This window comes from Tenrec ecaudatus, chromosome 10, assembly GCF_050624435.1.
Source record: "Tenrec ecaudatus isolate mTenEca1 chromosome 10, mTenEca1.hap1, whole genome shotgun sequence".
NCBI classification, from domain to species: Eukaryota; Metazoa; Chordata; class Mammalia; order Afrosoricida; family Tenrecidae; genus Tenrec; species Tenrec ecaudatus.
The window spans coordinates 138,605,575-138,624,148 of NC_134539.1; the positions used below are offsets into that span (position 1 = coordinate 138,605,575).

General features: G+C 57.8%; 1 protein-coding gene across 2 annotated transcripts; it reads right to left on the reverse strand.

Moving 5' to 3' along the window:
- Positions 1-264: 264 nt before the first annotated feature.
- On the reverse strand, positions 265-17,466 carry MEOX1 (mesenchyme homeobox 1). Of its 2 annotated transcripts, XM_075561908.1 has the most exons (3): positions 16,597-17,466; positions 2,959-3,131; positions 265-1,862 (listed from the first exon to the last, which is right to left on the reverse strand). In XM_075561908.1, the coding sequence occupies exons 1-3, from the start codon at positions 17,042-17,044 to the stop codon at positions 1,740-1,742; spliced, it is 744 nt and encodes a 247-aa protein (XP_075418023.1). In that variant the 5' UTR covers positions 17,045-17,466; the 3' UTR covers positions 265-1,739. The 2 variants fall into 2 exon arrangements, with proteins under 2 accessions (XP_075418023.1, XP_075418024.1); XM_075561909.1 differs by lacking the exon at positions 2,959-3,131.
- Between the last annotated feature and the right edge of the window lie 1,108 nt (positions 17,467-18,574).

Genomic DNA, 18,574 nt, shown 5'->3' on the forward strand with positions numbered 1-18,574 from the left:
CCAAAGAGAGACAACTCAGGCTGGGTGATTCTCCTACACACACACACACACACACACACACACACACACACACACACCTGGCACACACACCCGGCACACACACACTTTTCCTGTTCCTTCTGGACTTGGTCAGGTGACTTGTCAGAGGGACAAAACAGGGCAAGAGCCTGGTTCTTAGCAGTCAAAGGAAAAGGGCCCGCACACATTGCTTTTTAGTTGATTTTATTTCTCCAAGATTATTTTTTACAAAGTGAGTGAGTTGACCTTGCACAGTTAACTTGGTGCAACCTTAAGAAAATATGGGAAGTAGGCTTTAGGGAAGAAAAACCATGACACATGTACTACCCGGTCGTCTCATTTAGCCAATCATTTCCCACCACGCTTGTCCTTCTGGGATGGGCAGTGGGGCTCTTTCACACAGGAACGATAAATCTCTATGCAAGAGGGCCACACGCTAGACGGCTCCTCTCCGCAAGGCCCGCTGATATTGGAAGCTGGGGTCGGGCAGGCAGGGGCTCTCAGTCCCAGGTTTCAGTTGTCCCAGGCAGTTTGGTCATCAGAAGTGTCATCCCCGGAAGATCAGGCCGAGGGCTAGGCAGTGGACGCACCCGCCCATCCCTCACGGTCACTTCCACGCTACAACCTCTGGGGAACGTACTGCCCAACGCCATCAACTCAATTCTAAGCCGGGCGGCCGGCCCGCTGTGTTACAGAGCAGCACGGCTCCTCGGGGCTTTCTTAGCTGTTTCTGCACGGAAGCGGATGCCTGGGCCTTTTTGACCCGGGCCACGGGGTGGGTTCAAACTGCCAACCTTTAGGTTAACGTCCACTGCAAAGCGTTGGTGCTCTCCGACAGGCTAACATGCACCTTGTGGAGGAAGCGAGACTGCTGCTGCTTCCCACTGCAGCCAGAGTCCGTGGAAAACCGGGCGCACCAGAGCCAGAGAACTTTCCCACCCAGCCCCGGGATGTAGCTCTCATGCTCAGAATTCCCTCAGGAAGTTGAGGGCCACTTACCAAGCTCAAGAGGGCTGGTGTCGGGTAGACTTTCAACCTAGAAACTGTGGCGTTAGAAGGGATCACGACGCCAGTGCTGAATTGATTCTGAGGGGGCTGCTGTCCTCAGACTTCATCCCGCCCACTCAGTCAGGCTACGGGCAACAGGTCTGCTGGGGACCAGGGAGAGCTACACACCACCGTCTTCTCTCAATCCACCCTCGCGAGGCTGCCCACTCCACAGCCAGTCAACTCGGGACAGGGACGGGTTTCCTGTCTGCCACAGCTGGGTTTCTATCCTCGGCCCTCCTCATCCGGGGAACCTAAACTGAAAACCTTCATCCCTGTGGATGGAGGGTCTCGGTCATTTCTTTCTTTCTGGAAGGTTCTCTGTCATAAGGCACTAGCTGGCCAGGTGGTCTTCAGACCTGGAGGCAGCCTGACTGTATAGGAAAAAGGTGGCAGGAGAGGGTACAGGTGGCACCCCGAGAGGCTGTGCCCCCGGAGCTGGTCCCTGGATTCACATGAGTAGGACCACTGGGAGACAGCGCAGAATTGTGGGGATCAGAGGGCCCTCCCCAAGGACTCCGAAAGCCAGAACCCTGCTGAACAGAGCTGGGAAACTTCAGGATCTTCAGGAATGCTGGGCACTAGGAAACATGGGGAGGCCACCCTGGGGTGGGTGCGGGCAATTAGGGGCGTGGAATTGGGGGTGCGCAGTTTCTCGGTCTCCACAGAGCATCTCACTCTGAGCTTGGAGAGGCTGCAGAGTCCCCATCCTCAGGGTCCTGCCCGGTTGGGGAGGTGGGCTGGCCCCCCTTCACACGCTTCCACTTCATCCTCCGGTTCTGGAACCACACTTTGACCTGGAAGGGTCAGCACAGAGAAACCAGTCAGTCCAGGGCCAGTGGGACCCCCCAGGCCGTGTCAGGCATTCAAGCCCTCCCTTGTCCCCAAAGACCCAGGAATGGACACCAAAGGGAGGTAAGCAAATCGGCCCAGAGGCTTTGTTTACTGTCCTGGGATAATGGCGAGTCCCAGTGCATCAGAGACAGATTCTAGCAGTCACTCTGCATGGCTGGCACCCCTTTCACATGCCCTGCCCTTCCATGCCCACACCCCCTTCCTTCATAACTCTGGTCTGAACTTCAGTGTTGTCTGCAGGCGGAGATTTTGACCCCGCTATACCGGTGGAGGAGAAAGATGAGGCTTTCTACTCCCATAGGCAGTTAGTCCGGAAACCCACAGGGGCAGTTCTTCGCTGTCCTACAGGGTCACTGTGAGTTGGCGTCGACTCGATGGCAGGGAGTTGTACAGGAGGAGACCTAGAGACAGGCCCCAGAGGTCCCAGAGCTAAGACATTGCAGAATCGAATCGAAGTCTTTGGATTCTAAATTCAGTCACGTGCCTTCTAGACTGAAAGTCGCTGACATGTCCGAACCTGAAGGAAAGGTCCAACGAGGTTTCTGCACCTCGGAACCATCTGCACCTCCGGCTACCTCCCGCCCCTCAAAAGGCAGGAAGCAATGAAACTTGCAGATTCCCAGCCCTGAGCCATTGCCCTCAGAATGGGGCTGCCAACATTTGCATGGGAAACAAGCATTCCAGCTGATTCCAATGCCCACCGGAGTTAGGGCAGAACACGCCAGCCTTCAACGCGAGCTGCAGGTGTGTGTGTGTGTGTGTGTGTGTGTGTGTGTGTGTGTGGTGGGCTTTGTACATTTCGGAGGGCTGCAACGGATGGCTACCCCAGCCCAATGAGCCATCTCTAGAGGTGGCGTTTGGGCATTCGTAGGATTAAGATCTCCCAGTTGAGACCCACTGGACGGAGGGGTGGGGGTGGGTGGGGGAGACAATAAAGAAGGTTCAGCGGTGCAGTGGGGGCGGGGGACGCACAGGGAGAGTGGAGAAACTGAGGAAAGGAAAGGTGGCAGGGGAGAAGAGCTGTTGCCCGAGCCTCACCTGCCGCTCAGAGAGGTCCAAGTTCACGGCGATCTCGTATCTCCGGAGCCGCGTCAGGTAATTGTGGTGCGCAAACTCAGCCTCCAGTTCCCGCAGCTGCTCCTTGGTGAAGGCTGTCCTCTCCTTGCGGGCCTTGCTGCCGCCTTCCGGTTTCCCTCGGTTCTCCTGGTTGTCTGGGGCGGGGAGAGAGGTCCGGATCAGGAAGCTCATGAATGGAAGATGGTCCCGTGCCTTTTCTTTTAAGGTCATTCCCCGAGAACTTGCTAGAAATGTCATGAGCTCTCCAGGGCATTCTGGCGCCTAGAAAATTTACAAGCCACTCTCTGCTCTAAGAGGGGCCCTGGTGGAGCAGGCGATGTACTGAACTGCTAGCCACAAGGTTGGTGGTTCGAACCTACCTGCTGCTCCACAGGAGCAAGCGAAAGATGTCTTACTCCCATGAAGATCAAAGTCTTGGAAACCCAACTAGGAGTCAGAATCCACTCAGTGGCCACGAGATTGGTTTTTGAGTCTAAGCGTGACCAGGGCAGGTAGCTCTGAGGAGCTGGACATACCCGCCTTACCACTGACCCATTGATCCCGCATTTTAGAGAGTGGTTCCTGAGGCTTTGTGTGCCCGTGGATAATGCGAAACAAGACCGTACATTGCTTTTCCTTTTTGGCACTGGGAGGAACCAAGTCTGGAAAATCCACTTGAAGGAGGCCCTAGATTAGACACAGTGGGAGGCGGGGCTCAGTCCTAAGTGCTAACAGAGGCCCAGGGAACAGACTCTGCCGAGCATCTTAGTGGTACAGCACCATGTGGCTTCAAGTCGATTCCAACTCATCCTGCCCTCCTGCGTGTCAGAGCAGAAATGTGACCGCTCAGAGGCAGGGTGCCAGCCCTTTTTCCTGAGATGCCTCTGGGTGGACTTGAATTGCCAACTCTTCAGACAGTCATCAAGCACATAACCGTCTGTGCCACCCTTGTATGCTCACACGAACCCAGTCGGGGACGCTGGCACCCTTCTAGACACCAGACGAGGAAACCCACGGAAGGGAAGCGCAAGTGGCATCAGTTCAGTTCATCAAGCCAGGAATCAAACCCCGGGAGTCACTCACTCACTCACTCACTCACTCATTCACTCACCCACTCACTCACCCACTCACTCACCCACTCACTCACCCACTCACTCTCACTCACTCACCCACTTACTCACCCACTCACTCACTCACCCACTCACTCACTCACCCACTTACTTACCCACTCACTCACCCACTCACTCTCACTCACTCACTCACTCACCCACTCACTCACTCACTCACTCACCCACTCACTCTCACTCACCCACTCACCCACTCACCCACGCACCCATACCCACTCACCCGCTTACTCACCTACCCACTCACCCACCCACTCACTCACCCACCCACCCAGTCACTCACTCATTCACTCACTCAACACTCACTCAACACTCTCACTGTCACAAAGTCCATTCCAAGTAGTAGCCTCCCTATAGGACTAGGTAGAACTTCCTTGGTTGAGTTTCCGATTCTATAACTCTTCTTGGCTGCAGACAGCCTCATCGTTCTCCCGAAGAGTGGCTGGCGGTTTAGAAATGTTGACCTGGAGGCAGGCAGCCAAGGCAGGACCCACTCTATCACCACGGTTCCTTCATATGTACTTGTGCTCACTGCCATTGGGTTTCGGAGGATGTCACTGTGGAGAGGAGTAGACAGCCCAGTCTTTTCTCCCACGGAGCTGCTGGTGGTTTTGAACTGCCGACCATGCAGATGGCAGCCCCAAGTGTCACCACTATTCCAACAGGGCTCCCCTTCTTAGAGCTTAAATTCTAAAGCACTTGGTTTGCACCGGCTGCAATTTAGAATGGGACTCTAATTCCATTTGAGTCTAACTCCATTGAGTTATTTCTGACTATTAATCAGCAACGTGACCATTTTGCCCTCAGACAGGGTGTGCTTGGAAATAGATCCCAACTACCAACGATTTCCAACAAGAGCCATGTGTCAGCGAAAAGACGGGGTCCTCGTGACTGTAACTCAGGGTCCAGTGGTCATAACCAGGTGTTCAAAGGCCCAGTGCCAGCCTGGAAATGGTTTAATAATAGGTTCATCCTAATCGGGTCCTTTGCCCGCCATGGATGGTGATGGGTGTGCCCCCAACCATGATATCCGGACCACTTCCTTCTTTCCGGTCACGAGGGTAGGGGGGGGCATGCGTCAGCACTGACTCCATGGCACGGAGTGGGATGATCTAGGGGGCCCCGTGGTCGTGTGAATTCCTCAGATGCCGTCTCATGATGGTGCTCCCCTCTTCTGGGTGGTGGCCTTCATCCTTCAAAGTTTCATATACAGGTCTCCAGAAACTTGAATGTGGGGGCTTTCCCTCCGAGACCATGGGGTTCAAATGACAAACGACGTATGCCGGGAGGATCTGCAGTCTGTAACTTGCTGTATGCTGGTAAGGGAGGCTCCTGGTGGGTGGGGGGGCGGGAGGTGAGCGTCCTCACTTTTACAGAGTGTGGAGACACTGCCCCCACACGAGGAGCTGACAAGGCAGCCAGCCACACAAGCTCTCCTCCCGCGGGTTTCAATATTCAGAAGTCTCCCACTTCACCTTCGATCCACAGTCAGGGGATGATGGCTCAGGCTGGCGTCTCACCCAAAGCCACCCTCTTGCATGCGCAGGGACCCTGCTCTCTCAAAGACCCCAGTCCCACCCCGCATCCTGAGCAGTGGGTGGGGGCCAGGAAGGACTCAGAACTGTGGTGTCGGGGAAGCGAGCCGCCCACACTCCCCATCCAGCTGCCAAGTTGCGGGGGCGGAGATGGAGAAGCTCGCATTCACCCTCCGGTCCAATTTGGAACCTTGCACCGCTGCTGCTCAGGGTCGCTTCTCTAGTCCCGCCGCCTCCTCCAGCGTTATGTGCAGTCTCTTTGTATCTGAGTTTGCGGGTCCTTCGCCCCCCACCCCCAGCCTCGTTGCAGAGGGGCTCGGGTGCCAGGCCGGGTGGGGTGAGCAGGGGGGTGTCGCACGGTAAAGCGGTTTTTTGCGCTGACCCTGGACTAAGCCCGGTGACCCTGTGGGAGACAGGAGGGCGCGCTGCTCCCCTGGGCCCCTCACTGCTCCGGTGGCCTAGCCGATTGAGGAGTGGGGCCTGGGGCTGAGGGAAGGGGGCAACTCCCGGGCCGGGCTGCCTGCCCGGTGGCTTCTGGCTCTCAGCCAGAGAAGTGTTTCAGACCCCTCCGGAAGGGAGCGTGGGCTGGAGGGGAAGGACACAGCACCGGGCCCCAGGGATCCCCAGGGGCGCTCTGGCCTTGGCCACCGCCAGCGCCGCGCCCCGTCTGGCTGTGAGCCCGGGGAGGGGCGGTCATGCAGCAGATGCAGGACCTTCCCGGAGGCCGAGGGCCCATGGGCCCAAGAGTGCAGCCAGGAAGCCGGGGCGCTGCTGCTGTGCTCCAGGGCGGAGCCAGTGGCTCTGTTCCCAGTCCCTCTGGTCCCAAGGCCTTTCCACGTGAAAAGGGGCGTGTCAGACCCAGAGGCTTGCCCCCACATTTGAATCTCTTGCCTTTGAGGGTGCCCCTTAGCCTCACTGGGTGGCAGTCGCAAACCGCGCACCTTGAGCTTCAGAATGGAGAAGAGTGGACTAGTGTGTGGGAAATGCTTGTTAAAAATCATCAGGCGCTGCATAAATGGCAGAGTTCTTCTACTTCTTGGGCTTGGTGGCACGCCTTCTTGGGCTGAGTAATGTCAGCTGGCAGTCCTACACAGCGTCTGTGTGCTGCGTGCACCCCCTTCCTCACCCCTCGTCACACGGGAGAGCAGAGCATCCCCTTAGCACTGCTTTGGAGTCCCAGGGAGCTGCAGATGCTGAACCTGGGCTGGGCTGCTAGGCTGCTAACCAAAGGCCCCTCGGGAAAAAGGCCTGGTGCTCTACTTTGGGCGAAGCCTGCATGAAAACCCCTTGGGCACAGTTGCACTTGGGCACCCAGGACAGTCGGGGTGCAGGTTGAGCCTTCATCGATTCGGCAGCAACTGAGCAGCCTTGCTGCGTCCATCAGTGTGATTATTGGATGAATGGCTCTCTCCCAGGATGTGACTGCCCCGTTCTCATCCTTGCTTCTAGCCCCTGGTTGCTCCTGTACCGGGAGGGGAATTCGCTTCTGTGTGCAGAGGAGGAAGCAGCCACGGAGGGTCGGGGGCTTGCTCGCTGTGGCCCGAAGTGTTGAAGTGGCTGAGCTGGAATTTGGGCCCGGGTTACCTGACTCTAAAGCAGCCGCTTAGTCACGGTGTCAGGCTGTCCATCTTCCTTTTGGTGGACTGGGCTGGCCCAGGGCAGCTCCGCTTGTCACCACCTCCAGCTCCCTGGGGCACTGTGCTGGGCTTCAGCGCACACGTGCACACACACACACACACACACACACACACACACACTTCTGTACATCGCTTCTCTGGAGGGAAGAGCAAAGGGGAGGAGACCCCAGCTGATCCCAGTCTAACAACACAAGACCCCTCCCACCGCCTTTCCCAGCACGCAGCCTCTGTCTGTCACTGTTGTTCTGCGCTCGGAAATGGCCGTCACAAGCTGGGAATGCAGAGGACAGAGAATGAAGCCTGAGCCGAGGGGCCTCATCCACATACTGCGGGGTCGGAGCCCAATGGGGGTGGGGGGGTCACTCTTCCTTCATCCACTTTCCCGAGGAGGAAAGCGTTCCTCACCATGAGCAGTGGTCAAAGGGGAGCCGACGGGGAAAGTGGAACCCTTAGAACTGCCAAGTTTCCCATCAAAACAGAAAAGAGAGACTCAGGGGTGCTGGCTCTCATTTCAGCCGGGGGTGACGGTCAGCCTGCCAGCTCACCCAAGGGCTACTTCACGGCCACAGCAAGTTGGTCTTTGCTAGGGAGGCTCCCTTCCCTCTCTGGACCTCAGTTTCCCCGTGTGTGAGGGCCTGGGATGGAGCTGGGACTTCTTTCAGCTGGGGAGCGAGGATCAGCCTTTTCTCCATGTCAGGGTCTCCTCCTTGCCCCTCCCCTCTCTCTGGCTGGGCACCCCCGATGTCCGAGGCCTCTCCCAACTTTAGCTATCCAGATATCCTGACCTCCAATTCCCTCCTTTAGTCAGAGCTAGAGACGCAGGCATGGCCCCTGTCCCAAAAGTCTTCAACCCAAAGACCCCGGCTAGGGAGAGGGCTTCCTCTCTTGCCCACGTGCTCAGAGCCGAGAGGAGGCCAGCTGGGTTTGCAGCGGAGTCTGAGGACTTTGGACAGAGCCTGAAAGGTGCTGGCTGCAAAGATGAGCTCTCTGACCCTGGGCAAGTCCTTTAAGTTCTCGGGGCCTCGGGGCCCTCATATGGAGAATGAGAGTCACCGTGGTCGTCAGGAGTTGAGGCCAATCCAATGGCTTCTAACAGCACCAGACTTATCTGTGATGGCCGAGCTGTTTCCAGAGGAACATGGGATCGGCAGTGAGCCTTAACTCCTAGCACAGGGTGGCCCAGGGCCCAGGACGCTGCAGAGGCTCGGAGAGAGCCAGCCCGAAAGGCGCTATTGGAGAGGATGCTGGAGAAATAGTTCCTCGGCCGAGATTAGAGAAGATATCCCTTAAGGTACCGCATCTCCAAGGCAGAGCAAAAGGGCAGGGTTTTCAAGGCTGGTCTTTTGACTGTTTCCCTTCTCCGTCCATTTTCTCCCTCTCTGCATGGCCCTGGTCACGACTGGAGGAGGGGGTGGGCGGCTTGAGCTAGGCAGAGGCCACAGTCCCAGCACAGTAGCCAGATGGGCTAAGACCGTGGGTGCAGATCAGTGCGCCTGGTCGCCCGGGGCAGTGGCTAGCTGTTCCAGGACTACAGAGGGTGGGGACCCATGTTAGCTGATGTCCTTTGTGCACTAGGAGGGGCTGGCCCCGTTCCAGCTCCCCCACTGTCCGCCTCCCAGCACAGAGCGGGTGGATCTGCAAGGCACCGGTTGACAGCAACCAGACAAATGCGGACAGGATACGCTCTTACACCATCCGGGGCAAACGATTTCATCAAGAGCCGTCATGTTGGGCAGCCTTCGTAAAGGCAGCACACAGCTGAATCAGAGCTCAGGGAGGTTCCGACAGACCAGGGGATCACACCTTTGTACAGGCCCTCTCTCCCTTCCTCCCACTTTGCCCAGCAGCATTTTATGTGTTTCCCATCCAGGACCAGAGGAGGCCACTGCCTTAGAGATGAACTCCTACCGCCTGTGAGCCCAGAGAAGGGCAGGGACTTGCCTAAGGACACACAAGCTAGTGACGGGATTCCGTCAAGAACTCAGAATTCTTTAGTATTTTTACACTCGTAGGCCGTATAGCCCGTTAATGATTTCGTAAGGTTGATAAGCCACATGATTGTTCGGAATGAAGGACTAGGGAAATTAAGGCCCCGAGGAGTTAAACGGTTTGCAAAAGGTCCCTGGAGACCTGTCCATGGCTGTGTCCCACTGCTCTTAGGGAAGGGAGGGTCTACATGGGACACTGCCTGGGTCTGGGTCCAGATTGGTACCCCTGGGAGAGAGAAGAGGGGACATTTGGGCCAAGACCTTGGCAAAGCCTCTGAAATTGGTGTTGGCAGCCTACTGGGCCATCACTGTGGGGACACCCTGGTGTCCTCGTATTTCAGCTTCAGAACAAGACAAAAGCTGGGTGGAAACAACCTGAGACCTGCTGGGTGTCTGCATCCAGCACCATCCTCGCTTCCTGGCCCAGCCTGCTTTCCTCACTGTCAACGCCCTTCCCCTGGCCTCTAGCTGCCTGAAGGGACACAGGTGAGGCCCGTTTCTTTGAGCCAGGGCCTTCCAGGTGTACTTTATGGATTGGGAGCGCCCGGACCGGGCCTTGTCTCCCAGGTGGGGTGGGGGAGTGAGGGAAACGGTCAGGATGTGGGTGGAGGTGAGGATGACTGGGATGACTTAGGCGATGATGAACTGGGATTTGGTGGCCCTGGAAGATGGTGGGGGTGGGAGTGGGGGAGCAGCAGAGGGGGAGAAGGGGAATGAGGAGAGGTGGAAGCAGAGAGCCTACGAGATGGGGGGTGGGGTGGGCGTGGGCAGTGCCGGGTTTTGTTTGTGTTTATAAGTTCCAGATGTCCCTCTCAGCTGTCACCAAAGGAAGTATGGGCTTCAGGCCCTAGGCCCCATTGCTCTCACGGTCTCCCCGCGCCATGGGCAAGGAAAACAAGAGCAAGTAGGCCGGGCTGGCGGAGCAAATGGTCCATGTGCTCGGCTGCTAACTGAAAGGCTGGGGGAGGGGGGGGGAGTGAATCCACCCACTGGTGCCTCAGAAGAAAGGCCTGGAGATCTGCTGCCTGAACCCCGTGGAGCCCGGTCCCGTTCTGACATGCACGGTGTTACCATGAGCCTGGGGCAGCTTGATAGCAGCTGGTGAAAGGATGGGGGTGCGGTGGGGCCCCTGGCCTGAAGCCAGCAAGCCCAGTTGGGTAGGAAGCCTGATTCAGTGCGTAGAGAGTCCCAGAAGATGGGCTGGCTCCCAGGCTCTCAGGAAAGGAAGGGCTGCTCTGCCTGTGGCCCCCACCCTGTCTGCCTGGACCAGGCACTCCTGATCCCTGCGCTCAGGGACGAAGATGAGGGGATGGGCCTCTAAGCCTAGTCGGACATAAGGCCAAGCTGATGCACCCCTCATGGCCCCAGGGTCTTTGGAAGCTGGTCAGGGGCCTGCTGTGGGAGGGGGGTAGGTAGGTGGGAGTGGGGGTGGGGGGAGACTGACTCTCTCCAGAAGTCCAAGAGTGCCTGGGTGGGGCCTTTGCTGGAGCCTCTGAGTTAGGCAGCCCCAGAGGTCGTGCCGAAGCTCCAATCAGGTGGCAGGGGGTGTCCAGAGTGCCCCCGGCAGAGTAGGGGTCCCTGCCGCTCCTGCTGAGGGCTTTCCTTGCTGGGGGTCTTTTCTCTGGGACAGCAGCTATGCAGCCACTCAAGCTGAATTCCTGTCCAGCACGGCAGGGACCCTGGAGAGGGGTTTGCAGCGGTCAGGCGGGCCAATGGGCGGCAGGTTGCATAAACCCGCCTGTGTCCACTGGGCCACTCTGCCTAGCCAGGCACAGAGCATGCCAACCTGGGAGCAGCCAGCACCATGGCCAGTGTTGGGAAAAGAGCGCTCACTGGTAGGCTGGGCAAAGCTGTGTTGAGGGGTTACCGGGTACCAGACAGCAATGGCTGCAGCCTTCACCCCGTCCATCATCTCATTTAATCCCCAAGGCAACCCTCGGAGTAGATATACTTTCTCCCTGGCTTAAGGAGGCTCAGGACTCAACCTAAGGACATACAGTCAGGAACCATATCTGGTTAGCATGTTTAACCGGTCCCAAGTGCACCCCAGCAGGATAGGCTCAGCTTGGGGCTCAGCCTACATAAGCACCACCCCCAGCGCCTTAAGGGGGCTCCCGCCAGTGACCCAAGTGGCTCTCACTGGGGTTGTGCGTTTGTTTTGTTCTCCCATCACCACCACCTCTTCCTCTCCTCCTCTGCCCGTCTCCTCTGTTACCATCTCTGTTTGATGGTGCAGAGATTCTGGGATCTGCATGTGGCTGGAAAGCAGTGCCCTGTCCCAGGTGGAAACTGCCAGTGGTGGATGGGACCTCGGACTAGGAAACTCTGGAGTTGGCCCCGTTCGGAGGTACAGCTTTGGTTAGAGGGGTTTGTAACGGGAACGCTTGTGCTCCTGCTCCAGTCCTGGTCCTGGGCCCACCGCCACCCCCGGCCCACACCCATTGTGGAGGAGTGAGGGACACAGGCAAGACGGGTGATTGGTAAGGCCGATGTGCACCCTAGGGGTCTCTGCCAAGCCAGAAAAGTCTCCTTGTTCTCTGGATTGGAGCACCCAGCTACACACCAGCACGACAGCCCGAGCCTCTGGCTGCCCAGCATGGCTGCGCCCCACAACATGCTGCCCAGCGTAGCAGCCTGCTCTTGGGGATCTGGGTCCGCCCCCAAGAGGGCCCCTCTGCAGAATCTGTCCAGCCTGCAGGGGGGCATTTATGAGTCTTTCTGACCCCAGCACTCACCCTGACCCTGGCCTGGTTTTATGATGGGAATCTGGTGCTCCCTGAACCACCCCCCACCCACCCACCCAAGTGGCCAAGCAAGGAGGCGGTTGCATTTTGCAGAAGTACAGCACAGCTCCATGCAAACCCTCAGCTGGGCCGGGGCCGGACAAGGGGATCAGCCTCAGATGAACATCCAGTGTGCTCCTTAGAAGAAAGGCTGGGCAAAGCTTCCTCTCACGTCCTTTGGACGTGTTTTCGGGAAAGACAACCACTGGGAAGGACCGGGTCGAGCCGAGGGTCGTAGGAAGGAGGACGACCCTCTATGAGATAGACTGACACGCACCTACATCACACGTCCCCACCGTGAGGGTGGCAGAGCCTGGGACAGTGTTTCGTTCCGCGTTGCATAAAATCGCTATGAGTCAGCACCAAGACGCCACCCAACTACAACAGCCAGACGGGGTGTGAGCTTCTGGGTGCCAGTGTTTTTAGGAGCCAGGGAGACTGCCCAGGGGCAGCGGGCACCATCACAGCCTCCAGGCCTTCCGTTTGAGGTGGAGAGGCAGCCGTGAGCACGTGTAACTGCAGATGCAAGGGCGGTGGGGGCAGAGGCAGTGGTGTGCATGTTGGGGAGGGTGCAGGATGTCGAGAAAGGATTCTTGGGGTGGTGGGTTTTGAGCTGGGTCTTAAAATGACCAGAACTCCAGCAGGTGGGGGGTGGGGGAGGGTGTTGGAGGCACAGGGACTCTCCTTCCAAGTACAATCAGGTAAGGGGAGGTTAATTCACTCGGCAAGGACACAAGGTGACTTCAAAGGAAGGTGAAGGGATGGAGGACAAAGTGGGGGTTGGTCCGCAGATGGACGTCAACCACCCCAAAGGGAAAGTTTGGGGCGGGCAGGTGGAGACAAGGGACCATCAGCTTGGGGAGGAGGAGTGACAAAGGGACCAGCCCTGGGGACACCAGAGGTTAGTGTTCAGGGATGCCTGGACTGGCAGGTGCCCTGGGCATCACTTGAGGGGGGTGTGGTGCCAGCCAAAGCTCACCATTTATTTCTATCTCCAGCTGTGAGAGATCACTCAACAATGGAAAAGGCACAGCCAGCAGGTGTCTCTGTGGGAGATCAATGGAGCTGGATTAAAGGCAGTGGGGGTGTGTGTGGGGGAGCACTGAGCCTTCCCCAGGGCTTTCCCAGGCTGCCATCTCAGTCACCTGCAGCCTCCAGCACACTCGACCTCCCCTTGAACCTCGCCAGGAAATCGCCACAAAACCCCTCACTCCCATAAATTAACGGGATGACCACGGTAGCGGGGACATTTTTTTTGGGGGGGGGAACCGACAGCGACCTTCCCTTGAACCCCATCAGGAAGGCAGGTGTCAGGAAGTCCCTCACCTCCCCTAAATTCGAGATGATCACAGCATCGAGGATACTTTGGGGGAAAACAACAGGGCCCCCGCGCAGCTGTCTATGCCAGTGGGGGTCTTTAACACCGCCTGGCGGGGGCGGGGTGGGGAGCAGGCAGGGGGAGTGAATGATACCACCACACGGGCCTCCTTAATCAGTTCTGCGCTGTGAGACAACAGGGCACCCTTCCCAGGGAGTCTGCTTCTGTGTTTTTGAGTGCCTCTGACCCATCTTCCAGGGAATCTGGGGGACACAGTAGATGGGGATGGCAGGGAAAAGAGGTGGGGGCGGGCAGAGAACATTCCCCTGGTAACACACCTGTAGTCACTTCCAGTTACAAATGCCTGCCTGGCAAGTCAGAACGGGGCACATCTACCGAACATAACTCATCCCCAACCTCTGAGCCGGCCTCTGAGCTCCAAGCTCCGTCAGGTCTGATGAAAATCAGATTCTAGGAGCAGCTGTGATCACAGGAAGTCCCCCAGGGTGTGCACCCCAGTCCCAGGGACTTCTGAGACCACCGATGTGCACCACTTGACCTCACTGGGCACGTACAGAGATGTGCTCATCAGAGCCTGTGTTCTGAAGTTTGGTTCAGGAACGACGGGTGGGGTCCCCTCCATGCCTGCTTCTTAGCCGGCTCGTGCCCTGGGCTGGGCTCGGGGGTCATCTCGTGGGCCCCCACATTGAGCCTTCGCAGCGGCTCCCTGAGGAGGCACTGCCATCCCACTGCCATCTTACAGCATGGGCACCAGAGGCTCTGATTGGGGAGGGCCTGCCAGAGTCATGCGGCCCACGGTGGGGGTGCTGACATCGCACCCTGCCTGTCGGACCAGGGAGAGCACATTCCTCAGGCTGCCTTGCCCACGTCCAGAGCTGGCTCAGTTGGGATTAGGGTGAGAGAAGCCCCAGACCCCAGTAATCAAGGTACTGAAAAATATCCAAATGAATGCCAGGGTTCCTAATGAGAAAATCCATCACAGAGGTTTGGGATGGGCAGGGGTGGGAACTGGCAGGGGAGTTTTTGTGAGTCTGGCTATACTGGCTCCTGGAGCTGGGGTGGATCTCACCCACCATGCCCTCCTTTCTTGAGGCTCTTAGGAAACCCATCTTTCCCGCTTTCTTCTCTTTTAGTTAAATCCTGAACAAAGAGTGGAGTCATGGGGTAAGAAAGATTCCCACGTGGAGCAGAGAGCCACCTGGGAATGAATGAACGTTAGCTTGTTGCACACCCCTGCTGCTGCTTCTGAGGGGCCCCTGTAGGAGATCCCAGGGTCTCTCCTGAATGGGGGGGAGTGGGGGGACCCCCAACCCCAAACTGAGCCTAAGAGAGATGCAGGGCATTCAGCCAGGCTCTCGTGGAGCGACCAGCCCCTGAGCTGACTAATCCCTTACGCAGTACCCCATACCATTCACTGAAATACAGAACCATGAATGAGATGTTGCCCAAGCCCAGGAGGCTCTGGTTGTGCCCATTCCTTCCTAATGCCCTTGGCTCGTGGTTCCCTGGAAGGTGTCTGTATGCAGCCTCTGGAAAGGGCAGAGGGGAGGGGGAGGTGGCCCTGTGGAAGAAAAACTGCTCAACTAGACGCAGCAGCCAAGTCGCTGAGAGGTCCTTGGAGGAGAAACAGAAAATGCTCCAGCTCTCGGCAAGCCGCCAAGCAGGCAGGGGTAGAAATTTAGCCAGCTGGGGATTTAAAGGGCCCGGCTAGGTAGCCAAGGAACTCCCGGCAGTGCAATGGTTAAAGTGCTCAGCTGCTAACTCAAAGCTTGTCTGCTTGAATCCGCAGGCAGCCCTGCTGGGAAAAGTTACAGGCAGGCTGCTTCTGGAGAGGTGCACTGCTTTGGGACCCCGGCGGGGCAGCTCTGCGCCACCTGACAGGATCTCTGAGTGAGAACCAACTTGCGGGCCCTGGGTGTTTCGATTTGGCCCATTTAGCAAAGGAGCCCTGGTGGCGCAGTGGTTAAGTGCTCAGATGCTGACAGGAGCTCAGCGGGGTTGAGAGAAACGTGACGGCTTTGGAAACCACAGTGGGGCAGCGCAGCTCTGGCCGCAGGGTCACGGTGAGTTGGCACCTGGCCCGCAGGGTCGCCGTGTGTTGGCATCAGCTGGGCAGCACGCTCACAGCAACTCTTTGGTTTACTAAGCGTCCAAGGTGGCGCACACAGTTCATGCGCCCGGCGGCTAACCACAGGTGAAAGGTTTCAGCCCACCCAGGGCCCCTCAGAGGAAAGGCTGGGCATTGGCGTGTGCAAGGCCCGCCGTCTGCAGCAGGGCTCTGCTTGCGCACGCACGGGGCTTGCCACGAGCCGGAGCCCCCGGATAGCAACAGGTCTGGCGGTTTGGGTTTCTATTTAGGAATCAGCGTTGGGGGAGGGAGGATGCGGGGGGGGGGGGGAAGGCAAGTTGTGACGATCGTACTCTAGTTGAACACATTCGGGGAACCTCTTCGAGCACTGAGACTACCTCTCATTCCAAAGTCAGTGCTGAACTTGAAATGCCGCTGGGCGGTGGGGTGGGGTAGAGCTTGCCATCTGAAGGCCTGATGGGAGCTCACTTCTAGGCTCACCTGGGACTGAGGGGCTCCCGGGGGCCTGGGGGCCAGGCACGAGCTAGTCCGTCAGAGAGAGGGGTTTCAACTCCCTCCAGCGTCCGGCGTCTCAGATCTCCACGCTCACAGGACTGAGATAACAGAGCGTTCTCTAATTTGGACACATCGCCGGGGAGGATCAATCGCTAGACAAGGACCTGGTTGGTAGGACGAGTGGACGTACACATGTCCTTGGTGGCACAGGGCCGGCCAGTCTGCTCAGTGACACTCGGGGTCCCCCCCGCACTTTGTGAACTTGAGAGAACCCACGGCGGGGACTTCTGTGCCCTCAGAAGCTCCCACCTTGGGACGCCTCCTGCCCCGCCGGACAGGCCATTCAGGCCTCTGTTTCTTCTCCTCCCGGCACCTATTGTGTCTCTTTGCTCGCCTTCTCTCGCTGGTACAGCCTCCCGGGGCCCAGAAGTGTGGGGGACACAGACACAGACCCCCTCCCCCCACAGTGAGAGAATCTTAGCGCTCTGAGTGGCAGGGACCCCAGGTCCACTTAGTCTAGTCTCATCCACTGTCCGCGTGTCATGGCCACGGGGCAGCTGGAGAGGGTGCGAGGCCTTCCGAAGGTGACACAGCTAGGAACGGGATGGTCAGTTGCTGCCGGCCACCTACCTGAACTCTCCTTTTTCCGCCGGCTGGACTTCTTCTCCGTCTCGTTGGCAGCGTTCCCCGGGACCTCGAAGTCCTCGCATGGGCCTCCCAGGGCGTCCACCATCTCCCGGGAGCCCCCCGCTGGGCCCGGGGTGAGCCTGCGCCGAGCCTCAGAGACAGGGAAGTGCCAGTCGGGGGGCTGCGGAAAGGCAGGGTGCTGCTCGGTGAAGCCTCGCCCCTCTCGGGGCAGGCTGTGGGGGGTGGCCGCCAGACAGGAAGCTGAGAAGTCAGGGTACGTTGCTGTTGCTGTCGGCTGGAAGTCTGGCTTCTGGTGGAAGGAGAATGGGGTGGGTGGGTAGTGGGGGAGCCCCAAGGTCCCATTGCCTTCCGAGTGGGGGTTTCGAAGGCAGCTCCAGACAGGGGCCGGGGGGTGGGGGCTCCGCATGCAGCTGCTGGCCACAGGGTCCATCTGGTCGGGCGGCGGGCCTCGCTCCGAGGTGTGGCGCTCTCTCTTGCCACTTGTTAGACTCAAGAAAGTTTAAATGCAAAAATAATCATAAAAATCAACAGGAGGAAAAAAAAAGGTTCCAGAGAAAAGTCCCCCAAGGACTCGAAACGACACCCCGAAGGAAAGTCTCTGCCGAGGGCCCGCGCCCACGTGGCCAGCGCTGCCCGTGGGGGACACACACCTACGTCGGACTTCACGACTGGCCTCCTGCCCCCCAGCACACCAGCCTGCCTAGAGGGGTCCCTGTGCATGTATTTGTCGCCAATGACACTGAACACTGTCACTGGTCCAGCTCGGCCCCTGGCTGATGAGGAACGGACTCTTCCCGGTGCCTGCCCGGAGCCAATGCCTGCAGAGGGCCGGCCAGCTCTGTGAGCGCCCTCGCTCCCTGGCTCGGAGACACTTTTAAATTCTGCTGTCGGGAGAGAGTGACACATTCAGAAGTGAAATGTGAGAGCTGAGAGGGAGGGGTTAACCTGCACACACGCAGTCTCCTCCAACCAAAACCGAGCAGGCAACTATTAATCATCAGAAACCTTATATGCACAGCTAATGGGATTTGCAGATGGAGACTTTTAAAGAAACACTGTGTGTTTTTATTTTTTATTTTCAGGAGCCTCCGGTAACACTAGGAAGTGAGTTTTATTGCACTGTTAACAAAAATTCCCTGCGTCTTGGATTTGGAAAAAGCCTTAAGTCAGATCCAGAATCCATCAAATGCCAACTCCCGGGAGCGAAGCTGGGGGGAAATAAATGCAAGAGACAAGCTTGCTGATGGCATCTGATTTACAGACCCTTCTGCGGCTGCCTGCAAAAAAAAAGGAGGTGGATGACCGAATTCGCCTTCTCTTTGCACGTCTCTGTGGTCCCTAGGAAGCCGCCCTGCCGTAAAAGCGGCATTGGCTCTGCCCAGAGTGGACGCTCACTTTCTCAGGAACTTAACAGAACAACCGGATGCTTCCTTCCACTCTTTAACCTCCAACTTAGATGCCAATTAGCCACACTCTTCTCTAGAGAGGCTTCCAAGTCACTCCCTCCCTGTGGGCGAGGGCAAGGCTCTTAATGAAGGCCCTTGAAGTGCCTTCAGCCCGGCCCTCCCCCCACCTGCTCCCTGCCCCTTCACCTCCACCCACCTGCTTCCTTTGCTGACCCCTGAGGCCCAGGCCTTTGTGGAATCTGGGGGCATGGAGATCGGATTCTTCTTCTTCTTCTTTGTTGTTGTAAAAATACGGAGAACACAAGGTTTGCCAGCAACGTGACCTTCACAGGGGCAGCCTGGTGGCACCAACGGCTTCCACGGGCCTGTGCGACCAGGACCAGCCAGTGACTGCTACGCTCTCCATCCCCACAAACAGAAGCTGACTGCTTCTCAACCCACGGCCCCCCCATCGGGAGGGTCTCTGGGGTCTTCCTGGCTGGTGCTTATGCCAGGAGGACCAGCCCAAGTGCCAGCTCAGGGTGCCAGCCTCAGTCTGCCAGCCTCTCTGCCCT

Bases quoted from the DNA above. Each gene is read 5' to 3' on its own strand.
- MEOX1 (XM_075561908.1), bottom strand. From the start codon at position 17,044: ATGGACCCTGTGGCCAGCAGCTGCATGCGGAGCCCCCACCCCCCGGCC. The intron at 3,132-16,596 runs GTAGGTGGCCGG...TCCCCGCCCCAG, and splicing joins GCGGAAAAAGGAGAGTTCAG to ACAACCAGGAGAACCGAGGG. The intron at 1,863-2,958 runs GTGAGGCTCGGG...TGACCCTTCCAG, and splicing joins TGGACCTCTCTGAGCGGCAG to GTCAAAGTGTGGTTCCAGAA.